We start from the raw sequence: 26,956 nt of genomic DNA on the forward strand, positions 1-26,956 counted from the left end.
AAAAAAAAAAGAGGCAGGGAAGTGTGCCCTGGCCATGTGACATAGTAATTGATTCAAAATCATTGATGATATGTGGATCAGGAGAAAACCTTAAGGCCTCCCAACCTAGAGGGCATCTTAAATTTCCAGAGGGCTGCACAATAGCAATGTGTTAGGGAGCATAGCTAGGATCATCATTGGTGTCAGTGATCACAATGAAAAATGCCACAAATGGGGTCAGGGCTTATAATAATAACCTTTAGCATTGGTGCCAGTGGATACAATATTAACAATGGGCACAATAGGACCTATCAGTACTGATGCCACTGACTGCAATATTAACCCCTCACATTGGTGGTCAGTGACCACAATGATAACTAACATAAATGGTGTCAAAGACCGCAGTAACAGACCTCAGCATTGATCAGTTACCAAACTGAACCTCGTCAGCATTGGTGTGAGTAAATAAAATACTGAACCTATTTAATTGGTGTCTGTAATCATACTGACATCCCCCTGCAATAGTGTCTGTGGACGCAATATTAGCCCGTAGTATTGCTGTCAGTGGCACAAACAACTACCAGTATTGGTGTCAGTGGATGTGCTAATAACCCCAAGCATTGATATCAATAGCTGCAATATTAGTCTACAGATCTGGTGTTAGTTGAGACAAAAAAAAACAAAAAAAACAGAATTGGTGTCAGCAGACAGAATAATAACCCCTATTCGCGTCAGTGACCACATAAGGAACCAATGGAATCATAGTACTTATTAATCCTTCCACCCCACATTGGTAGTCAGTGGCAGTGCTGCCCCTACTTCTGGCCTCAGACCTTTTGTTTCCCTTTTTCAAAGCCAGTATTTATTGGGTAACTTTAGGTAAGGCATTTCCATTAGCCCCTAAATACCATATTTAAAAGTTTTGGTAAACATCTCTATCTCTTTACATGACTATACCTACTATTTGGTCTGTATTTGTTTCACTGTAAAAACACAAAATGAATTACCTAGTTTGTACCACATAGGGTGCACATAATACTATAGGAGAATATGATGCAGATGTAATACATAATACACGAAAACAATTAATTGACCAAAAAAAATATACACATGTATTTACCTCAGCATTTAAATTATCAGCAAGACTTTCAAGGAATTGGCTCTCAATTGGATTTTGCTGGGTGAGAAGAGTAAGGTAATGGCTGAGCTTGTCATGGGTAGTAATAATGGTACCTTCTCCAAACTTATCAAACTGTGGCCTTCCAGCTCGTCCAAAGATCTGCATTACATCTAGAATTCCGAGGTCAACAAATGAGCCCCTTTTTGCATCATAAATTTGTGTTCCCTGGATGAAGAATGTAACAAAATTATAAATCTGTAACAATTTACAAGATTTATTTCTCATCTAAACACTTTATGCATGTAAACTGCAACGTGTAAAATATTTTATCACATAACATGGCTTTTTATGTTCACACTAGATAACATAGTAAATTATGTTTATTAAAAAAAATATACAATAGATACAAAGAAAACATATATACATAAACATATTTCAGTGTTTCAACATATGTTGTTTGTGTAAGATCTGCTTGATATTGGCTAAAGCCTTGTACAGACGTCTGATAATTAAAGGATTATGGTTTCCAGTGACATTTGAATAAACAAGCACAGTGCACAAAGCTCTGTTCAGTTCTATGGAAAGGGGAGAGTAAGTGAACAGCACCACTGTGCTCTCCTTCAGTAAACAGCAGTCATTCGATCCATCATTCATCAATCCACCATGGCGGACTGATGATTGTTGGGAGAACGCTCTAAACATGTTGGATTTTTGCCTGAAACAAGCGTCCATCTCAGGTGATTTGTATCAGACATGTGTAAGTTGCTTAAATTTTTAAAGATATGCATTTGCAATTTGGGGAATGCACATTAAAAATAACATCCTTACAAAACGTCCACTGTTACAGTCTATTTACTTACCCTTGTTGGAAAGGCACATATATAGAGCCTCCCACTATGGCTGCTATCTTTGTGACTGTTCTTAGGATAGCAGCAAGTGACATTTGCCCCTATCCAGGCTATGATGGCCCCCAGTGTTTTGCTGGAGTGGATTGGTTGGCGGGAAGCCTATTGGCAATATGTAAGCTGTGTATTTGGCACCTGACAGCCCAATAACACTTTGTTAGCAGTCAATAAACTCTTGGGAGGTAGGGTGCCAGTGGAGCTGGTGGGTGAGGAAGGGGAAAAAGTTGCATAGAATGAGTGGCGATGATCAGTAGTGGGAGGGATGCTGGGGAAGGTACTAAGGTAAACTATGGTTAAGGGCGGTTGCAGGGTTGAGAAGTGGAGAAGAGATAATTCCAAAGATGAAGAAGAGTGGAGGGGTAGGGGTGCAGACTGGTAAAGTGGTGAACAGTTTTGGTGGATAATTGCAAAGGTGCAACAGGTGGTGGGGAAAAGTGCAGAGGTTATTTCTATATCATGCACGCAGAAAAGCAAATGTAATGATGAAGAGTCTCAGTTTTAGAAGTGAAATATTTTTGTAAGACTTTTGTTGTGGCAAGGTAATTAATGCATATTTTGCATGCTATGCTATGCTATGCTATGTTGGTTCAGGTTCTAGGTATCTGTGCTTCTTTAAACCTTTCACACTGTCAATGCACAGTGGTTACACCTAGCATTCACTGTAGCATAGCCATTCTTCTTTGAGTGCATATGTTTAATGATTTTGTTTTTTGTTATTACTATTAAATCTTTGTAATTTGCGGTTTGGTTATAGTTCTCCTGCTGAGTCTCAGTGTAGGGTTGTTAGGGTCCCCAGGTAATTTGGTTTGAGAACCCCTGACCTAGAGGAAGCCCTAGGGAAACAGGGGATGTGCTACTAATTTATACAAACATTTTAAGATAAAAAAAAAAACAATGTTGCTTTGCATACGGTCTATCTTGTTCTTTGCTTGACTATACAGTTAGTCACTGATTTGAAAAATACATTAATATTAGCGAATGGAAAACCTGAAATTAGAATAAACCTGGTCGTAGTTAAATAATCTGCATTAACAGGGAATTTAAAATATTGTAAAATAGTGTGGCTGATAAAAGAAATATTGCTTGCAAGGAGTAAATACCCTATTGGTTAATATGAAAGGTAAAATGTCAAATAGTATAATATATCATGTCATGTTAGTACACCCTCTAAACTGCACCATGGATTAAGCTGTCAAAATGATCCAAAAGATCCTTATTTGTAGACATTACCTTTAGAGACTGACTAAAGACACAGAAGCATATGATGTTTACTTGTATTGCTTTTTTCAGATCAAGGACAGTGTTGCAGTACTTTCTTCAAGCCTTTTTTTTGTCTTGCTACTTGACCACTATAAGCACGAACTCAGATATTTGCAACTATAAAAGTGTGAAAATGAACATGGAAGTTACTTGAAAACTCCCTCTGTAAGTGCAATAAAATTGTCACCCTGGATATATAAAAAGATCTTGTCTGGAATATACAGTATCAGTAAAGTCCATTTACACTCAAGGTTGTAGCTCTCCATTTGCTTCTTTTAAGCTCTTAAGTATTCTTACTGCAGCATGTTATTGAAAGCTTAAGAAAGAAGCAATGCTATAATTTTAAGGCTATGTAAGGATACCATTTTATAAAGTTTTCTTACTAGGATCAGTATAGTAGAATACATCATTCCAATTGAATATCCTATATTTGTCTACAGTCTAAACAAATAATTATCTAGTCTGATTAGGAACAAATGTATATAATTGTTTACCTTTTTTGCAGTGTTGGTTTGAAAAAAAATACTGATTGCAAATTTAGAGCATCTTACTCTTATCTTTAGTCTATAAGTTTAATATGTTCACAACTCATATCTAGGGTAACATTTTCCAATGTAAAGTTCAGCAGTCTCCACCACATGATACCCTAGTGGGATATGGATATGCAAATGATTTGATGTATATTGTACTTGTTACTATATCCATGTACTACACGTAGAATAGCCTTGAAGTCCCTTTCCTTCTGTTTCCATGTTCATCAGTTTACATTAAGAGACTGACAGTATGCCAAATTTCTAATTTCATAAGAAACTAGGTAGATTTCTCCACAAAGCCCAAAGCTACAGAGGTGAATGTTTAAAAGTGCTAGTTTATGGCTTTTAGTGCTTGTTCAGAACGTACATGTGAAAAGTTTACTTTATTATACAAAGAAGCTGTGGGACATAAATGTAAATTAGGAACATAGAAAGGAATAAGATTTCCACGTGTCATGCATTTTACTGCACAAAAAGTGTGAACTGGAACAAAACTAAATGTAAAAGCCATTGTTTTTTGGCCTTTACATGGATGTTAACTAAATTTCTTCCAGTAATTCCCAAATGTTAGCAGCAATACCATGTGTTTAATATGATTTTAAAGCCTATTCATGTGCCATCTACACAGCTTTCCACAAAGCTATACTCATAAGTCCAAATGAATTATGCTAACCCTTACTACCGGTAGGTAGGAACGTGTTCACATGGTAAACTCCCCTTTTATCATGCTATACTATTCGGGTACTATCTAACTGCAAACAACATGCTTTGCCTTCTTCTTGCTGTAGAAAGCACCCCAGATCTAAAGCCTGTGTATCAGGTAAAATCCTAAAGTCATTTAACAGGAGCAAAGTCTAATTAGGGTCTAACTGTAACACTCTAAAAATATTTCCTAGGTGCTTTATGTATGCCTTGAAGCATTTGTAAAGTGAAGATGTGCCTAGACTATGCATATTTAAAATCAAAAAAATTAAAGTTTTTATTTTTACCACCTAGCCGTTAAGCCCGACCTTCGTTCGGGCAAAAAAAAACGGCTAGGATGGTTAACCCCGAGATTTTTCCCATCCATACTTACCTGGTCCCCCTGTGCTCATCCAGCGTCGTTTTCGTATTCCAGCGTCGTCCTAAAAAAAAAAATTTCATGAAAAACAGTGGATCACTTTTGGTACAGAAATCTAGACCTCAGTGTAACGCTCAGGAGGTTAAGTATACTTAAACAAAACAAAAACAAACTTACCTTCAATCCCGCAGAGCAGTTTGATCACTTCGGTGGTGTCCGGCATCTGGTCCTGTATTGTCTCGGCGCTCCGGGCGCCAGCTCTGCAGGATTGAATGTAAGTGCGTTTTTGTTTTTTTTTTTTTGTTTTTTTTAGTAAAGGTTTTTCTTTAGGATTCAGTTCTCATTGGGGAAAAAAGATAAGTATACTTAAAAAAACAAAAAAAACTTTAATGTTTTTATCTAATGCTCAGAGGTTCTCTACCCTTTTATATAAAGTGAAAATTCTGAGTATAGGTACGCTTTAAAAAGCTGTTGCCCATCTAATGTAAACAATAGGCAGGTGTTTCTAAGCTGTTTGAAGTCAACTGAAAGCTCATTCTAGTGATGTAATCTTTAAAGTTCATAGAAAATAACCCCACATTAAATGACCTGAATAGAGAGGTCAGAGATGGTTTGCTTTTGAACATTGATATCTGTGTGGTACAGGAATGCTACTGTTACTGGTATACCCAATGGTGCCATGTAGTGCTATTCATTCTAAATGCCACCTAAAAGCACCTTCCAGATGGATGTGTGCTACAGTGTACACCAACACATTGTAATACTTTTGTGCGCTGTGTTAAAGACAAAACAAAAAAAAAATTTTTTTTGGTTTGCTGGCTTTTGGCTTGATTAAATAAATAGGCTGTCTTACATGCTTGGTAGCACACAATAAGGTGTGTGCTATACCACAGTTGTACAGATGTAGACATGGTTTAAAAGCTCATTTATTGCTCTATAAGTATGTGTGAACAGCTTAGTGCACATTTTGGCACAGTTTGGCAAAAGTACTTTGAACCAAACTGGAAAATACTGCAAGCTATAGTGACTCAAACACCCATTATGTACCTGTGTAAATATACCTGTATCTTTGCAACTTCATACTTATTGCTTTAATTTGCCTTTGTAGTCACACTCTGTCTATCAGATAGGCGCTAAGTACTGGATTACCAAAGGGTTACAGAGATAATGGATTCTAAAAGTTGGCACTTAACCCAATCAAAAGTAATATAATGGTTTTAAGTAAACTTAGCTTTTAAAAGTAAATTAATTCTACTGATTTTTATTAGGAAATATACTGTTAAAATTGTCTGCTATTAAACGACAAATACAGGATATGCTTACAGTAAAGCTCTCTTTTATCTTGCAAACTAAAGAAACATCACAGCAAAATTTACATTCATATCTGCTTAACAGAGTCCGCATGGCAGAAAAAAATTACCAATTGAATAAAAAAAAAAAAATGTATGTTTTTATTTAACACTCAAGAGCTGCATATAAACCTTTGATGCTCTGATCAAGAATTCCTTAGGCATTATTTGTCCTTTTACATGCAGACAAGTTGTAGGTCGCTATTCAATTAAATAGAGCACAAGAGGTTTAACCCAACAGGTCATTTGCATTGTGCACATCCCACGGCAAACAGCAGTTCCCCAGACTGTGCTTGTAAAAAGCTGAAATGTAAGGACTGGCTTCAGGTGATTTCTCCCACTGCAGCTAGGGAAAAAAAGGAATTATGAACTGCATTTTATGAGCTGTCTTAGCTATTCATAGAAAAATACAGGGTGCTGTCATAGGATTTAAATGGCTGGCTGTTATAAATTACAACTGGATAATAATTGTTGAAATAACCCTCTGCATATTAACGAAAAAGTATCAGTGCTTCAATTGTTCTAGTTTTCACTGCAGAATAAGCAGCAGACAATGTTATTCTGTTCTGCAGAATAATCTCTTACCTTAATGATAACAGCATGAGCGGGGAGATTGACACCCCAGGCTAATGTGGCTGTACAAACCAGGACTTTGATATGTCCCTGAGAAAAAAGGTTCTCCACCAAACTCCTATCTTGCCGCAGCATGCCTGCATGATGAATACTAAATCCATCTGGAAACAACTCTCTTAGCTGCTTATTCCTAGACCTTTGCACCTGTAGAAGACAAAAGCGGTTAGTAAATGACTGATTAGCTCATAATGAAAAAACATTCATGTGTAAAACGGAAATATGTAATCACGACAATGACTTAGTCCTGTTCTTTTGATATTCTAAATACTGTTATTGTTATAATTCTAGCTAAACAAAGTACGGCAAAATGCAGCCATGTCTTTTCTGAAAGCATAACCATTTTAAAAATTCTAATCACATTTTAATGTCTCACATTCGATTCATATAAAAGTCCCCTGGAAATGTATTTATGATACGAGTAAGCCTGTTTCAGATTACTGTTAACAAGAGAGAGGAGAGAGAGAGAGAGAGAGAGAGAGAGAGAGAGAGAGAGAGAAAGAGAAAAGACCTCAAGGCATTTATTGGAGGTGCCATGGAATAAGCAGTTAGATTTTTAGAACATTTTTTTTACATTTTTTAGAACATGTTAACATGCCTCATACAATTATATAGCACAGACACTTGGCAGTGTACATTACTGCTTACAGTGACCCCTGGAAAAAAATGCTTGGACCTTTACCTTAATAAAAACTGTCCCTGCCTAATATTAGAACTGTGAACGGCTGACACACACTACGTACATTGTTGAAACGCGATTCCATTCAAATCATTTTAGACACATCGGTTGTAAAAGATAAATTAACATGAGAGAAGTTAGATGATCTGGTGCAGGATTGAAAACATTTGTCAAGAGCAAATGTGTACAGCGCTCAACCGATGTTGTTCATTACGACAAATGTTCGTAAAAAAAAGTGAGGGGGAAAGAGCACAGTAGTTTGCCGCTTATTCGTTCTCCCCCCTCCCCTCTTCATAGAGCAGAACAGCGTTGTATATACAGCACTCCTTCATTCATTTTTTCAGTCTTTTGTCCTTGTAAAGGAGCGTAAAAGATTGTTTCCAATGACAAAAATCTAATGTGTGTACGTAGCCTTAGTGTCCTGCATTTAAAACAAATTGTGGATTCCAGTCACTAGGCATATTGTATTACTAATGAGACCTAATGTTCTGATATTACCTGACACATCCTTCAAGTTCTAAAAAATAATGGACACTCTGATTTGTAAACAATCACAAAGGCCTGTCTCATAGCGGTATTTCAAGTAATTGAAAAACAGAGCATTAAAATTTCTTGTCAGCTGCGGGGCGCATATTCATTGTAGCATGAATTTTCAATCTTAGGGATAGGGCTATAATTATATACATATACGCATATAAGTACACAAGATGATTAGAGAGACTTTTAGTTAAGACAATGTTCTTACTAAATTTTTCATAAAGCTAATATGTCAAATGCAGTGCACCTCTCACAACTGTATGTTTGAGACATCAAAAACTTATTAAAGTTTGTATGCATGAAAAAAAAAAAAACAGTATAATCAGTAACCATAAATAAAAAAGGAAGCAAAGGTGTTTCAACCAGATTCCACCAGTTTACATGTAACCATAGCTTACAAAATGTCATCACCATTGTTATAACTCCTGACTTTGGCCTAATTTCACAGTGGCCTCATTTTATGTTGTCCATTTTCATGCTTTAAGGCAGCAGTTGCCAACCGGTGGTCCGCGGCTCTGGTCGGTGCACCCCCGAGTGGAGGCAGGTGAAGAACCCTGCCAGGGGGAGGCACTGGCCAGAGCAGCGGACCATGTCCCCCGAGCAGTTCCCAGGCTCAGGGGAGTAGGCGGGCTGTGTCCCTGCACACAACCCGCCCACCCTCCCATCGCAGGCTCAGATCTGCGATGGCAGAGTGGGTGGGGGTATGGTGTTATGACGTCACTGTGGGGAGGTTCCTCCTTTTTGATTGACAACTGGCTCTCCGCGCATGCGCGGTCAGAAGACTGTAATTTTAGTGGTCTGTGGGACCAAAAAGGTTGGCGACCACTGCTTTAAGGTACTTAAATGCTCACAGGCAAGTTCCACAAAATTATGTTCAAAGGCTCAGAAAGAAAAACAAATTTTGTAAACAAAATCTCTACTGCACTACAACCAACATTCCCACCAAACCATACACATATTTCCTATCACTAGATATCAGAGGGAACTTCACTAAAAAAAGCTATTATCACTACAGTAAAGGAAACATCCTTCTTCCTCACTCTCCCTGGTTCTTGATGCTACTGGAGGCATGGACAGCTTGTTAAAAAAGTGAGGACCTTGGAACCTTTGTGCTTTGTTACGTAGTAAACTATCTGCCCTGCCACCTTCTTTACGACACAATGTTTTAGTCAAAGATACAATGGTCACATGGAAGGAACTTAGGATAAGATTCAAGGTGCCCGTAGGTCTATCTAAATATTTGCCTATATGCGGCAACCCTTTGTTTCCTCAGGCCCAACACCATGCGGCTTTTGGCGAGTGGAGGAAAAAAGATCTAAAATGTTATGGTGATATGTTTCATGTAGATGGTCTCTCCAGAATGTCGGCGGCAGAACTGAGGGCTATATATGCCATTCCCGCTTGGGCACTTTACCCACTTTATATTGGTCAATATGTGAGCTATCTCTGTTCTTTGGTAAGGAACCATGAGACGATTTTACAGTTCAATGCTTTTGAAGAAATATTTTTATTGTCCCCTCCCAAAATTTAAAACATTTATGCATATTTATTACCTAGGTTTACAAAATTGTTGTCTGCTACTAATGTAAGCCGTTGGCAGAGCGATTTTCCTGATATGGATATTGTAAACAGTGCGGTACAGGGCTACCAAATGGTTAGGAGATGTATGAGAAATACTTCATAGAGCATCCCAAGCCTGGATCAGTGTTGTTTACTGGCAGCTAGATGTGCCATCCCACAGACACCAGAGGTGGAGCAAGTGGTGTCTCTTTTAAAGACCTTATTTTATAAAATAAATGCTGGAAGCCCAAATTCAGGTTTATACTTTATACATTTTCTGATACCAAGAGTACTGCTATTCTTGACCAGTTCAGGTATTTGTCCTGGTATATATACAATATTTCGGGAGTATTTTGTTTTATTTTCAGGCCCATGGAATGTTATAATGTTATATTTAGGTTTATATATTATATTATATATTATGGTTATATTTATGTTGTTATTCTGTCAAGTTAATATAAGGCATCTTCTGCTGACTTATTGAAAGTAGAATTCTGCTAGATACTTATGGTTTGTATCTTCCTATTTCTATATAGGCTGCTAAAGTGTGAGCACCCTTCGTCCCCCATCCTACCCCCACCTTTTGTTGTTATTGTTACTATAGATAGTTTAATGGTCATCTTGTATGTTTTTGTACTGTAAAACTGTTTATTGCAAAAAATAAAGTTTAAAAAAAAAATGTGAGGAAAGGGGGAGCAGAAAGGGGGAGTGAAGGAATGTGTACTGCTCTGGAAGATTCCCATCAAATGGAATGTATGTCATGAATTATTAGTCAATTAACCACCATAAAAAAACAATAAATATTTGCATTTTATAAGCCTAAAGAATAACCTGTAAATTTTCTGGGTTTGGAAGCTAAATATGTGCACACAAACATTTCATATTTTGTAACAAACTGAATGAAGGTGTGCATGCCTGGCTAATTAAGAAGTACACAGGTGGCTAGACGTTAATATTGCAGAATGCTCCCTATAAATCCAATTGATTGTATTAATTTATTTTTGTTTAATAAACAGAAACATGAGTTTCAACAGAAAGGGTGTGTGTAGTCCATAAGGCTTGTCATCTTTCCAAAGATTAAAAATGCATTTGTGTGTGCTCCTGCAAGTTTATTTAATGTAAAATAAACTACACTGGGAAGACTTGAAGAATTGGAATGCAGGTTGACAATCGAAAATCCGGCCATCGATAATCCAGATCCTTCAGTTTCAGCATCACAACGCAAAAAACAACGCATGGCACAAATTAAAAAATTGGAAACAAAATACATAGAACTCCACCAACAATAAATAGCCACACCAACTAATGAAAACTAGAAGACAATTAGAAGATACCAGAACTCAATTAAATCTTTGTACTGCTTCATTGGCAGAACGTAATAGCTGTTGGTCAAAAAATAAATACTATCTATATACTATACTATACTATATATAGTAACAAATCTCATACTTCACTTCTGAAAGTGTATTCTCTCAAGCCTTGGAGAGCTTTAGTAAATCAGGGCCTTTATATCAAACATTTGATCAGGTAGTCATGCATACATTTTTTGATGCACTGTCTTTACCATGAATCCCTTTCACTTTACGGGAAAATATGGAAAAACCAATCACTATCTCAGAAATAACATGGGCCACTGGAAAACCTGAAACAAACGTCCAGGGCCAGATGGATTTACAGCGACATTTTTTATCTATGCAGAAGAAGACATTTAAAAAATAGGCAGAAGAACCAGGACCACATTTGTTATGAGTCTTTAATGAAATCTTACAAGGATATAAATAAGATGACAGCACATTGGAAGCAGCTATATGTCTGCTACCTAAACAATCTACAGATAACACATCGGCCAAAGTATTTCAAAAGATCAAACTAGTTTTATTCCTAAAGGACAAGTGGGTGACAATATACGCAGAATATTACATTTAACACACCTAGACCCAAATAGAAAAACCCCAGCCTTTCTCCTTAGTTTAGATATCAAGAAAGCTTTGGATTCTCTACTTTAGCCATACCTCACTTTTCTGCTTAAAAAATGGGGCTTTGGACCTAACTTTTGTACTTGGGTCTCATCGCTTTAAACAAACCCAAAAGCCAATATACAATATATGTGTTTCCGTTTCCATATTTTACTATAAACAGAGGCACCACACAGGGCTGTCCCCTATCACTGCTGCTATTTGCTTTGGTAATGGAACCAATTGCAATAGCAGTGAGAGAACTCACCCAGACATTAAAGTCCTAATAACTGGAAACATGCACCATAAAATTAAACTTTTTGCAGACGATGCCCTGCTATGTCCGACTGATCCCCTGATATTTCTGCCTAATTTGCTATCAGTTCTCCAACAATTTCAGAAATTCTCAGGCTTACAGCTAAATAGCAATAAATGTAAAGCATTGAATATTTCATTATCATCTGTAACAATAAAATCACTTAAAACTTTCTTCCTTAATTAGGAATATTCATAACACCATCCTATGACACTTTATATTCTGCTAATATTCCAGATTCCAGATTCCAAGATATTGTACACACGTGTATTATAATATTTTAACTACTATATTGACATTGTTACATATTACCTATATCATGTTGGTAAATGAGCCCACAGACTCATAGACATTCATTTAGGAGAACAACCTAAAAACTATAAATGGAACAAATGCAGACAGTGGGGAAATATTAAGGTAATACTTGAAACTACATTCGAAAATTAAATTACTAAATGTTTTTTTTAACGTTGTTATCCAGTACAGTGTGTAAGACTTTGATGAAAGAAAAATGTGGTTAGGAGTATAGAGTTGAAAACTTATTTGGTAACCCAGTTTTTACTCAAAACATGTAGGTGCAATTTGCAGCTTAAGTTTTAATTAGTCTCAAGACATACTCCCAGAATCATAGAACCTCACCAGCACTCTTTCACAGACAATTCCCCTTACACCCTATTGCTATTTCAGTCTTGTAGTACTCATTCATTTTATGTTCTATATTGCAATAATCTACAGTTTCAGCAGCAATTCATCATTAAGGTAAAAGGCAGAGCGCTATTATAACGGTCTTCAAAAGGAGTCTGCAGATGGGAGAAGTAAAGCATGTATAGAAAAGGGAAATAATTTTAACTCATTTCTACTTTTTATCTTACAAATTTCACAAAGCAGATAAAAAGATGTGACATAAAGTGTTAGGTACAATGATCCAAGAAATAGAAGCAAGGAAGTCTGAACTGCAGGTGAGATTTAGAGTGACACATTGAACAAAGTATCACAAACTGTCAGTAAAAGTTACAAAAATCTTCTTAGCTTTTTTCTAGCCCATCAAACGTCTAAGATGTGCACATTTATATACTCGATATCACATACTTGTTTAGAATAAATCATTACATTTCTACTTGTTCTGAATACCAATTTGAAGTAAATACATAGGGTAAAAGCCCATGGCCTCATCACTCAAACTAGCAGACTAGTACAGGTCGGTTGCTAATAAATCTTCAGTGTGTGTAGCTCTGCAAAAAAGAAAGAATAACATTACTAACAGTTGGCCTGTAAAGTGTATGTGACTTCAGAGTGTGTAGTGTCTGGATGTCGGGGCAGAGCTAATACTTCACCAATCCTAAAGGTTGTTTTAGAAGTCGATGACTTTAATGGGGAAAAAAGGAAAGCAAAAAGGTAAGGATATGACACTTCTAACCATTTTACTGCAAAATGCTCACTTTTTTTTGCTTGTTGACCTGCAGTTTAAGGGACAATATTGCATATTCCTAACCATAATAATAACCACTGAAAATTGTTGTATGTTATACAGTGTAATGAAAATGGTTCATGTCCCAACAGTTGTTGGTGACTCAAGGTTTTAATATCCCTTTTAATGTTGACAAAGTCAAAGGCAAGCTCTGTGCGTGTGTATACATACTGTGCAGAAACTTTAGATGCATTTGTTTCCAGACACAACACTTTATATTAGGCCCTATTCTCCTTGTTTTTTTTCTGGTATGTCCTAGGTCCCCAGTCTGACCCTGAACCCTACTGCAAAATGAAAGGATGCTACAATTCCCCTTGGAATTCCAGGTAAGCACAAAATTATTTTTATTAATATATGTATATATAGTGCCAGAAAATTTTGCAGCACTTTACGAAGTCCATGGTCATATCACTAGCTTGTTTTTGGAATGTGAAAGGAAATCAGGGTACCCAGAGAAAACCCACACAAACACAGGAAGAACATGAAAACTCCATGCAGATAGTGTCCTGGCCAAGATTTGAACCTGGGACCTAGCACTGCAAAGGCCAGAGTTGTAATCACTGAGCCACTGTTAGCTTTATAATTAATTTATATAGCATAATAAAATGTATGGGTTTTTTGGTATTTTTTCCGTTATTCTGGCTTACTGATATTTAAACAAACTGTGATCATTGACAGGTACCAGTGTGCTTATTTTAGACAAATTCATTTGTGCTTCATATGCTCTTTTAGTATAATTTAAATGGCCCACAGTGATTTGTCATTTATTTGATAACACAGTACAATGCCTCACTCACTCATGTTTAAAGAATCTTGTAAGCTAGGCACTCTCTTATCATTCAAAGAGGTAGGTCACCCTGAACTTAATAGGTTTGCCATTTAAAAGTCTTTCAAATTTAAATGTAAACTAATCTCCTTGTTAAAGTACGAATTATTATTAGCACTTCAGATTAATAAGATTATTTTCTTACTAAATTTAAACTCGAAAAAGGCAATTGTAAGTCATAATACAAAAAAAATTACACTGCAATAAATTATTTCCTATAATACTTAAATAGCAGGTAAAGAAAAAGAAACATACACTAGAATCAAAAGTCTAGGCGTTGCAGAACAAGACAACATTTTAGGTAAAGCTCCAGGTATAACTTTCTCATCACCTTTTAAAGGATCTAACTGAACTGTATAGGCATTCCAGTTCTGGTAAATGTGTCCAAGTTTGGAATCCAAACTGGGAGGCACCCAATGAATGAATATGTCTGAAATCTGATCACAAATTAGCTCAAAACTTCTAGTATATTGTGTAACCTTTAACAGACAAAATACAGCTTGCAATAGTAAATGTATGTAATTGTGAAACTGTGATTGTACGTTGTAAAATGTATTATTAATGTATAAAAAAAACACATTTGGTAGTAAAAAATACATTTACATATTAATGATGCTAATCACAAACATATAAAAATATAAGGACAAAATTTAATCTGTTTAAATTATACACCAAGGTATAAAGATACTGAAGATTTATTTTTAAATAGAAATAGTTTTTCTGATATTACAAGAAAAATTGTTTTTTTTTTGTTTTTGTTTTTTAACAATTTGAAAATATTTCTGTGGCAATTTATCTTAAATGTCCTTGAGTGCCTGAAGGTGTACTGAGGTATGGGAGGTCTGCTACCAGTGTCCTAATTAAAATTGATTTTTCCCCATATCCCAGAGGTTTCTTATATGCCAAACGGCTGACCTTTTTCTGACATGTACACTTGCAAGATCTGCAAACAGTGATACCTACTCCAGCCCACTTGAAGTTGTTAGGAGAATTTATCACAGTTAAGCTCTTGGAAAAATTCAAACTTTTATGTTGATTGCGTTCGATTACTTACTAAAAAGTCAGACTTGATAAGCACATTATTCATTCTGAATGCAGGAAAAATGTAAACATACTTATATAAACAGTTTCATCTGCATTATGCTAAACAGGCACAGAATGCAATAGAGTAAAATTCAAGATGTTGTTCTCTTGGGATTTTTGACAAGCATCAAAAGATAACTATCTGCATCATGAGACACGTAATTAATCACTTCAATGCCAAATTCACCTTATTAATAAATGTTATCCTTTTTCTTTTTACTTAACTTGGTAGTTTGGGAAGTAGGAGATAAAACTTCCTAAATGTTTAACACATGAATGTGGTAAGATTATATTTGTGCATTGATAAATATCCATATAGCAACTGTAATTATACAGGCATCTAAATTTTGCTGAAGAGATGTGAGCTTTGCAAAGCAAAAGTTTAGGTTAGGCTTTAAGCATAATTTTGGATTACTAATTTGGAAATTAAATAAACCTATCAGACTCCTTCACAACTTTTTTTTATGGCACCCCCAACCACCTCTGTGCTGCTTTTTGACCCTTTCTTTTAAGTAGCCACCTGTTCAGCCCAAACGACACTGTTGGTTTAAGGTTCTGTTTATGATGGTTTAGATTAAGTTTACTTGGTCAAATTAAAAGCAGTCATCTCATTCTTTTATTTAGTCCTTTATGTAATAGTCCAGGTTTTTCCTATTAAATTAAATGTAGGTTGCTATTAAACTGTGTATTATTAGCAGTTACCTAGTTTTTAATTTTCCCACACTTTGTTGAATTTAGTGCTGTTGATCTCTGCTGATACATTTTGTTGTATAGGTAATATAATATAATATAGGTATTATGGGTTTGTAATGTATACCCTTTAGCCTCAGAAGGCCTGTGTAAAAACACAGAAGGAACAATAGAGCAGTATCTACCTAAACCAGACAAATTCCCAACAAAGACCTTCATGGCTGGATCAACAGGTTGCATTTTAATCAAAGATTTAAAAAAAAAAAATGTGTGAAAATCACAATACCATGCACTACATATATGGTTCATACACTACAGAAAAAAATGTCACTAAAATTTTTCTTTTTAGGAAGTTCACAAGATGCCACATAACTTTGTGATAGATAGATAGATAGATAGATAGATAGATAGATAGCTCGGAATAGATGGTTGAACGCGAGATTTACACCACTGAATGCTATCATGTCAATATGGACCAAAATCCAACAATATATGGGCAAAAATCAAAGTGGCAAAATGTGCTAAGCCAGCAGTGACATACCTTGAGGCAGGAGTCCCAACCCCCCTGGTCCGCAGCCCACTAGTGGCTGTCTGACAGGTGGGCTGCAGCTCTGGCACCCACCATTGGGGTTTAAGAGAAAGACCTTTTGTGGGGGGGGGGGGGGGGGCCGGCCAGAGCCGCAGATCATGTCTTCCAGAGACATCACAGGCTCAGGGAGGTGGGCTGGTTGTGCTCTGGACATAACCAGCCCACTCTCCCATTGCAGGCTCAGACCTGCGATGGGAGAGTTGGCGGGTTCTGGCATAATGACATCACTCGGTGGGGGGGGCCTGAGCGGTCCGGAGTCCGTGCATTTACTGGTCCAAGAAAAACCTGCAAAAGGTTTGGGACCACTGACCTAAGAGACTTGAAGCTACAAATAAAACAAATGGTTGCTCTACAAAGTATTGACTTTGTTGTGTGTGTGGGTGTAGGAGGGGGCCTACATATGCACACTTTTTTGTCTCATTATTTGGCTCACAACAAAAAAATTTGTACACCTTCAAAATAGTAGAAATGATTTAAATGAAATGGTTCTAATCCCCACCCCACATACAAGGATGGTTAATTTCAAAGTGTTTTTTTATATATATATATATATATATATATATACACACACACACACACACATACACACACACACACATACACACAATACATTATTGTCAATAAAAACAGTTGGAAAGAAAGTTAATGTGCTGGGCAAATTAGGAAGGAAATGGTTTTCAAGAGGTTTACTTTTACGTAATGTATTTCCAGTTTTATATTAATGGACTGATTCTGGTCACTTTAATCTATCATCTTGCATGCACATATAATAAATGCCTTTGGAGCTTTCAAAGTAATTCATTTAAAGTCAAATGGTTTAGCAAACTATTAGTAGCGTTCTCATACCCCTATTCATAATGCATGGAATGACTAAATAGCATAAAAACTCATTGTTGAGCATTACCGTAGACTAATGTATGGGTATTACAACAACATCTGCATAGTGACCATAAAAGCCTGTGCTTCTTAAGGAAATATGGATTAGGAATAATCCAATAAACAAATCCTGCATCTTCTTATTTCCCTGCACTATAATTCTCATGTGACTATTAGAATGATGGATGCTAAATGGATTGCTCAAGTTCTATAGTAGACTCCTAGCCTCATACATAGAACATAGAATTAAATATGAATAAAGGAACGTGAATAGAAAAAATTAAACTTTTTTGTGACTAAAAGTTGTTAGTAGATCCCATATGCAAACAATGTTCAGAAAACAGCGGAACAATGCCATTTATGCACAACGCATCAGTATTGGCAGGGAGCCTAATAAACAACTTATGTTTACATTTACTTGAGGAACCTGGCCAATACGAGCATGGAAATAGACGTGATAGAGCTGGAGCTGTTGTTTTCCTCTTATAGGTCCCGCCTGTTGTGTGGATTGACAATATAACTTCTGTGTAATGATCGCTTTTTAGCCATGTATTATGTTGTATTAATAATGTTGCGTTCTCTGTTGCGAGAACAACATTTGATAAAAGATTATGAAGTCTGTAAAACCAACTGGAATTCAGTTGCATTTGGTTAAAGCATTGACACTGTGGAATAAGACATGTTAGTTTTGTCTGTGGTCCACCATCAATGGATTACAAAAATTTGTTTTTTGTACTAATCAAGTAAAATAAAATTGGCAGATTTTGGCTAATGCCTACTAAAAGGAAGGTCATAAATTAAACTTAAATGTAACCTAAACTTTTTGGTACATGAGCTCTGAAAAAGATGGTTTGGTACCATTCTGGTTACAATACTTGGAGGAGTAAACACCAATGTTATAACTACAGGTACGGAAATTAAATAGAGTGAATGAAAATGTATAAAGCGGTCAGTATATTATTTTCAGAATAATAATTATTATTCTACTCCATTTACACAGATCAGTAGTGATATTTAGTTTTGTTTTATATGAACATCCTAAATTGATGAAAAGGTAGAATAGATGGAAATGACAGCAGCAGCTAAGCAGGCATTGTGTGCTGTGGTTATATTGGAATGGTAAATAGAACATTTAGGTAGAGGCTTTCATTAAACTGCACAAGCAGGTATAACACAGCCAGTAATTTAGAGTTTAAATAATTCAATTTTATTATTTGGACAAAAGAGTTCCTATATGTATAACTGCTCTCTCAGGTCACATTAATAGCTTTATATAACATTTCAACACAATGATAAAAATGGTCACAAAAAACAAATGCTTTAATCACTTTGGATTTTCATTTCCATACAGATATTTACAGAGCCAAGTAGCTTATGTATTTTATGATGTCTGTCTTCAGTGTTTTCATGGAAGTTCAGAATTAAACACCCAAGGGCAAAAGGTAATCTACATACTCACTAAAGGGCTGTACGAGAAAATCAATCAGTACAACACAAGCCTACAACGGTACAGTGTAGAAATCAATATTGTTCATTTGCAATACCATTTATTAAAGTAAATACATTTTGGGTTTTGCAGGCATCTGGATCTGTTTTGTTTTGCAGATTCTCAACAATCAATAGAACTGCAATTTTCTATAATGCACAGGAAAACCCCCACAAGTTATTGTGTTAGGTATTTCTAAGTATGCCAAATCTGTAAGTCTGGAAGATCACACATACATTCAGATGAAATTACAGAGCACATACTGTATATAATATGACAGCCCAATAAGAAACTACAACATTTAGCAAATGCTGTAGGTGGTAGTCAATGAAAGTACCTCCTTACACTAAAGGCACATATCACTGAATTATTAAAACTTTATATAAGCATTACCACTCAAAGCAGCAATAAATAATATATAAATAATATAAAATATAAATAATGTATTCTTAAAAACACTGACAACTGGGACAGTTATGATCAGAGACCTGCTTTAAAGGTAAATTATTTGAAAAACAGTGGGTCAGTGTCTGCTTTAAATATGATTTCAGATCTACGCTTTCAGTTGAATCATAGCTTGTTCACAACACAATGATAGGTCCTTGACTCCCAACTTTGCCTCTGTGCTGTCAAAGTATTACATACAGAGAATAACAATGGGGACCACAAATGTCCTTTAAACACACTTTAAACACAGAGGCCTGGTCACATTGGAAAACCTGGCCAGATACAATTTTGAATGAAGACATCGTTGGAGGGCATGCGTCAGACACGGCGTGGCTGAACATCAGAAGCACTGAGACGAAGGATGCAAAGAATGAAAGATGATCAAAAGTGTCAAATAAATTATTGTAAAAAAAAAACTAAAAAAAACACAAGGGTATAATTTTCAGTTTTGGGCAATTCGGGTATAGATCAAATTTACCAAGGGTTATTTAGACATCTACAGATATATATATGTATGTATGTATGCACAGGATAGTTCTGAATTTCTGACATGATCAAGTATTTTCTTTTTTTCCTTGCACTTACCAAACACATAAACAAGAGGCTTTAAAATATATTTAACCTGACCAAAATGGAAAAATGTATAAATGTAAAGAGTTTCATTGTTAGGGTTTATTTACACTTCCTGGTGGTTATTTAGCACTTTTAAAAAAAACCCTTAACATTCCCCTTTAAAGTGTATGTAAGCATCGCCCACACAGAAGGAAGCCCAATAACGCACTGTATGCCTAGAGTTTGGGGAGAAGGTAAAGCTACATTTTCTATTGCTTGTTTTGGAATGAATACAAATGGGTTAGAACAACGGGCAGGTTTCATTGCTGCCTGTGCCTCCATTGTGGAAATTTACCCTCTATATATGTCTTAGTGACCATTGTATGTGACACTGGTCGCAGGGGGGACATTTTTTAATTGGGAGACTTGTCCCAGTAACAGCTGTCTAATACAAGATTTCCATTTTTTGGAGAGATATCCACAACATTTTGTTGTGTCTCAAGGCAGTATGTAAAGGCAAAAAAAAAAAAAAAAAAGTCATGTACATGACTATAAAAATGACTTTTAGCAACAGAAGATATTAAAAAAGCCACTGTGATCACCATCTGGCAGAATGGTGTACTGGCTTTTGCTCTGAGGGGTTGAATAGAAGCTGCAGGTTGTTCAAAGACCTTTAATATGACAATGTTATACAAATTTAGGTATAAACAGTGCTACCAAATAACCTATACAGCATGAAATTTTCAGGTGTATGAGGGGGTGCTGAGAAGTTCCTGGCTTTGCCCAGAAAGAAGAGATCCAGAGTTTTGAAAAAACACATTTATTCAACATATTTCCCCGAGACTGATGCACTTGGTACAGTGTAGTTCCAGCTTTTCTAGACAGTTTAAATAAAAGTCTTTTGGATGGGCCGCAAAACAGCTCTCAGTAGCATCTTTGACGTCAGAAATGTCCTCAAAACGTTGCCCCTTCAGGTGTTTCCTCAAATTTGGGAACAGATAAAAGTCTGAAAGGGCCAGGTGAGGTGAGTAGGGGTGTTGGTGGACCAATTGGAAACCCAGGGTGTTCAATTTGGCAGCCACAACATTGGATGTGTGCGCAGGTGCATTGTCCTGCAAAAAAGGATCCCTTTGGTCAACTTTCCACGGTGTATTGTCCTAATTGCCTCTTTCAGCTGGTCCAGGAGGTTGGCATAATACTGTCTTGTGATACTAAAGCCCTGAGGTAGGTAGTCCACCAACAGAATACCGTCTTCATCCCAGAAAACGGATGCCATGACTTTTTTAAACGATTTCTGGGTTCGGAACTTCTTTGGTCGCGGGGACCTGCTGTGGCGCCATTCCTTTGACTGTTCCTTGGTTTCAGGATCATAGATGTGGAGCCAGGTTTCATCCTCAGTCACTAACCTAGCCAAAAAGTCCTTTGCAGCTTCAAAATGGGCCAAAACGGCTTTGGATGCTTCAACTCTTTCCTTCTGATCACTGTTCAAACATTTCAGCACCCATCTCTCTAAAAGCTTGCGCTTCCCGTGAGATGTCAAGTATCTGGGCTATCTTTTTTGCCTATATTCACCGGTCCTCAATAATCAGCTTATGGACAGCATCGCAGGTTGCCAGGTCAGTTGAGGGGCACCTACTGCGGGGCTCATCTTAACAGTGAAATGCCCAGTCTTGAAACGAGATATCCAGGTTTTGACAGTGCTAAAGAAAGGACACTTCTCCCCCAGTGTTTGAGACATCTCAGTGTGAATGTCCTTTGCTGACTTTCCTTGGAGAAACAAATACTTTATGACGGCCCGTAACTCCAACGGCGTGAAACTTGCTTGTGCCTCTGCCAACACAGCTTCTCACTAAAAGAAAAAACAGTTTTAAGAATCGCAAAGACCGGATATTTGCAATAATACATACTAGGATATTAGGCTGTCATATGCTTCCCCACTCATTCTTCTATTTCATCTGGGAGGGGGCAATTCCAGGAACTTCTCAAGATGTCAATCCCCGAGCCACACTCGGGGTAGCATAAAAAAAATCCTACCTGCTCCCCACAATCCAGTGGTGTCCTCCAGCGAACGCCGGCCGGCTTCTGCATCACATCCTCAGCTTGATCGATGTGATGCGTGCAGCGTCACTATTTTGGGGAGGCGTGGCCTGGAGGGAGATTTAAAAGCAGATTACATTGTAATCTGCTTTTAAAACATTGATCACAGAGATAAAGTTATAAAAAAATCCAAATAATAAATACAAAAGTTTATCTAATATTGTTTTTAAATTTTTAATACCATTTTTAAATTCATTGTGTTTTATAATTATTATTTATGATTTGTATTTCAAACTTTATCATACCTGGGAGATATTCCCAAGAATTACAAGCCTAAAATATTAAAAAACAAAGTTCCACGCAAAACAATGTACCGCTATGACATAAAAACATTGACATAAACAGATCGCCAGAGAGGTTAAGGAATATCGAGGAGTGTTATTTGTGATGACTAAGTAGTAAATAGAAATATCAGCATTGTGTCTATAGCTGCAGGTATGCAGTGTGAAACTATGAGCTGCTTTTGACTCATAGGGCCTGATTTATTAAAGCTCCCCAATACAGTCATCAGTAAAAGTCATTTGCTATATGTTAGAGTCCTATCAGAGTTTAGCTGTGATTCAGAGGGGTCCATTGTGCTACTTAGTACTTGCTGGAGACTGACCTGAAGAAGCAAATGCCTTGCCTCTATACAGAGATACAGTGAAAAAACAAGGTATTCAAAGTTTAAAGCAGACCTAAACTTAGAATTTTTACTTTACATAAAAGGATAGCCCCTCCCCTTTCTGTCTTGATCACCACTGCTTTACACAGACACAAGAACACAGCACTATAGACTACAAAATATAAAAGAAAAAAAAAGCCACAATTGTAACATTATGCTTTGAAAACAGACCTAATGTCCACACCAAATCAAAGTAAACCTGCCATCAGTAAATCAATGTAGCTCTGACAGATATTTGTATGCAATTTCTGTCAAAATGCAGACCACTGAAAGGGCTTCATTGATTTTATCAGCTGATGCTGATAAACATTGCAGTCAAAGGCACAGCATGCAGCAAAGTTCAAAAACCAGAGTACAAATGATAAATCATAAATATATATTCCTTTCAAGAGAAATGCCACTTTTTACACAGAGATTCCGAAATTAGATATAAGATGTGATATTTTATACTTTGCATAGCAGCCAACCTAAAATTGCTTAAGGTGGAACAACAGATTTGATCACCATCTCTTCTGTCAATACTGCGTACCTGACACATCCCAGCTTCCCCTGTGGGTCTCTGAACTGAATGAACTCCCGCACAGGTGTCGTCCCTGCCTGGGCAATCAAGATGACTGAAGATCGGAACCGACAAGTCTAAAGCTACATACACACTTCCAATTATTATCGTTGGAAAACGAACGACGAACGTTCATGCACGATATATACGAACGATCGTATAGCACCGATCCTGCACATAGAGTTAACGACACGATCGTTCGTAGATATTGTACACACAATAGATACGATCATTTGAGCGATAGAGGAACTATGTGCACGACAGGAAAGTGAACGGACGTTCGTTCATCACGAATGCTCTGACCATGGACGATCAACGAACGACCGTACACACGAACGATGTTCAACGATCGTTGTCCAATCCGATCCGCCGGTCCGGTCGTTCGTTTCCAGCGACTTTCCTCGTTCGTCGGCGTCGTTGGTTACTTTTTTACGAACGATTTTTTGCCCAATCGATCGTTCGTCGTTCGATTGGAACGATAAAAATTGGAAGTGTGTACGCACCTTAACAGTAATAGATATTATCTGCTTTAAATGGTGTAGTCAATTACCAATCAATAAACTAAAGATCTATATATAGTGAAATCAAGAATGATATGCAGACCTGAAAAACACAAAAGATACCGCAGCTATGCTATACTGTGAAGAAATATTTTCTGATGCATAAAGCTTGTCTTTTGTCTAGTAACCCCCAGAACACAGTCAATGTACACATCAGTCTGAAATGGCTAATGATGCAAAAGAAAGTTAATGCACTTTACTATGTAGCAAACGTTAACAAAAAGCCCCAAGGCATGGTGGCTTCCACATATATGTATTTACTTTAATATCTTTGTTCTGCTAGTTTGAATTTCAGACCCAGTAAAGACCTCATCCATTATCAGAATGCAAAGGCAAGTTAACAAAAGTTCTGGTAACCAACTGCTAACGACACCTGCAATTGGGTATATATATCAAACAGGTGATATTATCACTAGCACGATAAGACCCCTTAACGTTGTTATTTTATTGGGTCAATTTATCAAACACTGCATTATTCCAGACAATGATGAATCAAAGCTGTGGAATAATATTGCGCACAAAGTGATATCATCTCATGTGAGATATTAACATCTGCTTGATGGATGTACTGTAAGGAAAACATTTGGATATTCATCCATTTATTGCTCATGGAGCGCTTTTTTTTTTGTTTGGTGAGCTAAACTCTGCATTCTATCCTGAATAAAGAAAACCAATTTACACATGTCTACTAGGTAACTGAGATGAATATGTTCTCATTATCACCTATAATCTGCCTGCAATGTTCAGCTCTTTCATTTTACAACCACCAAAAAGGCAGGGACCTTAATTGCTGAACAAACATCTCTATTTCAGATTAATTCTTTATGAACTAAGAAGAAACCTCAAAAGAACTGACATCTCTAAACTTCCATTAACATAGATTAATCTGAATTGTTCACCCAAATAGATAACCATCGGTTAAGTAGATATAATAAATAGTGAACAGGAGATTTTGTGGTGTCTTCTTTTATTTGCTGTACCAGACAATTTCCATTCATTATAATACAGACTACCTGGCACATTTCTCATTATAGGGAGTATTGATTACTAACTTTGAATGGGGGATCTGATTAAGAGAGACATATTGAGCATTGCCATGGACAATTTCTATCCTTCCTCTTGATTGTCTATTATTCCTGGTAAACTTTGTGAATCACCACAGGTGACTGCAGCCCTGTTACCATATATTGAGCTACTAAAATCAATCAAACAGCAGCAGCTGCTTAACTGAGGCCATGTCTTTATTGCCTATTGCTAAACTCTTTTCCACAAAGTATACAAATAATAATATTTCCAAACAGGTACTGATGAGATGGCAGATGGTAGTACAAACTGCTACAGGTATTAGTAGATTATATTTCGTAAAGTTATTTTAAATTTAGCATATGCCACATATATGGAATAAAATGTATTCAGAAAAAAAAAGTCATTTTCAGCTACAAACACAAGCATAATTTAGATCACTGTAGTTTGTCTTTATTGATATTTTAGCATTACAAAAGGGAATGCAGTGACAAACATGGCTCTAAAAGGGTCAGTGAACTTTGCACAGTAGTTTGGAATGTTCTAATTAAATTTGTTGTCTATGTATATGTTTATATTTGGACTAACTATGTCATTTATACCAATTTTCCATTAACATGTGTAAAAGGTGGTCCAGAGGTTAGCACTCTGCCCTTTGCAGCGCTGGGTTCCAGGTTCTAATCTCAGCCAGGGCACGATCTACATGTAGATTGCAGGTTTCTCCCTGTTTTTGTGTGGGTTTCCTCTGGGTACTCCAGTTTCTTGCCAAATTACAAACATGCAATTAGGTTAGAGGCTTGCCCACCCCCCCACCTAAAAAAATAACTTTAGACTTAAATGAAGACGTATGACTAAGGTAGGGACATTAGATTTTGAGCCCCTTTGAGAGACAGATAGTGACATGACTATGGAATTTAAAAAGCGTTGCATAATATGTTGGCACTAAATAAATACTGTGTAATAATAATAATAATAATAAAAAAACTGTGGGTATGTTCTATGTATGACTATTCTTCCTTTCCAGTGCTTCTTATGAGAAAGCAGACTCCCGAGAGTTAGTATTTCTCCATGATATGTCCAGGACTGACACTGAGCCTATACAGAACAAAAATGAACACTATTATCTAGTAGACAATGAACTTGGTACACATAACTAAATGGTGACAAGTTTCCTTATAACTAAACTGAACATTTTTTTTGAGTCATTTACTAATATTCAAAAGTAGTTTTCTGATAACGGTGACACCGACACATAGGCCACAAAGGTTAGAGGGTTGTTTGGATCCCATAAACTTAGAACTAACTATAATGATCAGTATTTTCATTCATTGTAGTGGATAACTTAGCCCTACATAATTTGCTAGCATACAGACAAAACCTGTATAAACAGTTTCTAAATGTGCCATCTCCATGTGCCAGGTTCCTCTTCCTTACACAACACGCCCTGGAAACAATCAAATCTATCCAGTGAAATGCCAACTCAAAAAACACCAGTTGTGGTAGTTTACTAGTCTGCTCATTTAATTTAAACACTAGATTTTCTGAAATCTACTTCATGCAGACAAACCTCAACATATGGTAAATCTGCAGGCTTGCTTTCTAAGATTTGTGATAGATAATCCATCAAATGGAACCTTCCAGCCTAGGTTCGGTGTTCTACTGAAAAGTGAACACCCCATAAATTTAAGTTGTGTACTTACATACTTTTACACAATAGTAGTGCATGTTACATTGGTTTAATAGAAAGTATTCTTTAAAAAACAAACCATGCCAACATTCACAGAAAATATTCATATTGGCTCTATATATCGCCTCAGTAATAATGTTAAATGCTATAGCTTTTCCAAGATGCATTATGTACAACTATAAAATATCATTTGCCAGACATTAAAACATTCAAGTGATAACATAATACCATCTTGCTATACAAAGGTTAAAACCCTTCTCAACTGCAATTACATCAATATAGATTTCCAATAATGAACTGTAAGTATTTTAAGCTGTTTGAGTGGTGCTACATAAACAGAACACATGGGAAAAATATGCAAAAAAAAGAGCTCTTTCCAATCCAGCATTAATTACAACAAAGGAAATTTCTAACTAATTGGGACATGTCTGACAAACCACATAGTTAAAAATGAATATAATAAGAA

General features: G+C 36.5%; 1 protein-coding gene across 1 annotated transcript in view; it reads right to left on the reverse strand.

Annotated features, from left to right (window-relative positions):
* Window positions 1–26,956, reverse strand: part of ASCC3 (activating signal cointegrator 1 complex subunit 3) — a 322,696-nt gene that overhangs the window by 114,882 nt on the left and 180,858 nt on the right. The window contains exons 15-16 of the mRNA XM_072410198.1: window positions 6,792–6,983; window positions 1,100–1,324 (exon numbers count right to left, since the gene is read on the reverse strand). Of these exons, the coding sequence (XP_072266299.1) occupies window positions 1,100–1,324; window positions 6,792–6,983 (417 nt within the window). The remainder of the gene's footprint in view (window positions 1–1,099; window positions 1,325–6,791; window positions 6,984–26,956) is intronic.

Source organism: Pyxicephalus adspersus, chromosome 4 (assembly GCF_032062135.1).
Source record: "Pyxicephalus adspersus chromosome 4, UCB_Pads_2.0, whole genome shotgun sequence".
Lineage (NCBI taxonomy): Eukaryota > Metazoa > Chordata > Amphibia > Anura > Pyxicephalidae > Pyxicephalus > Pyxicephalus adspersus.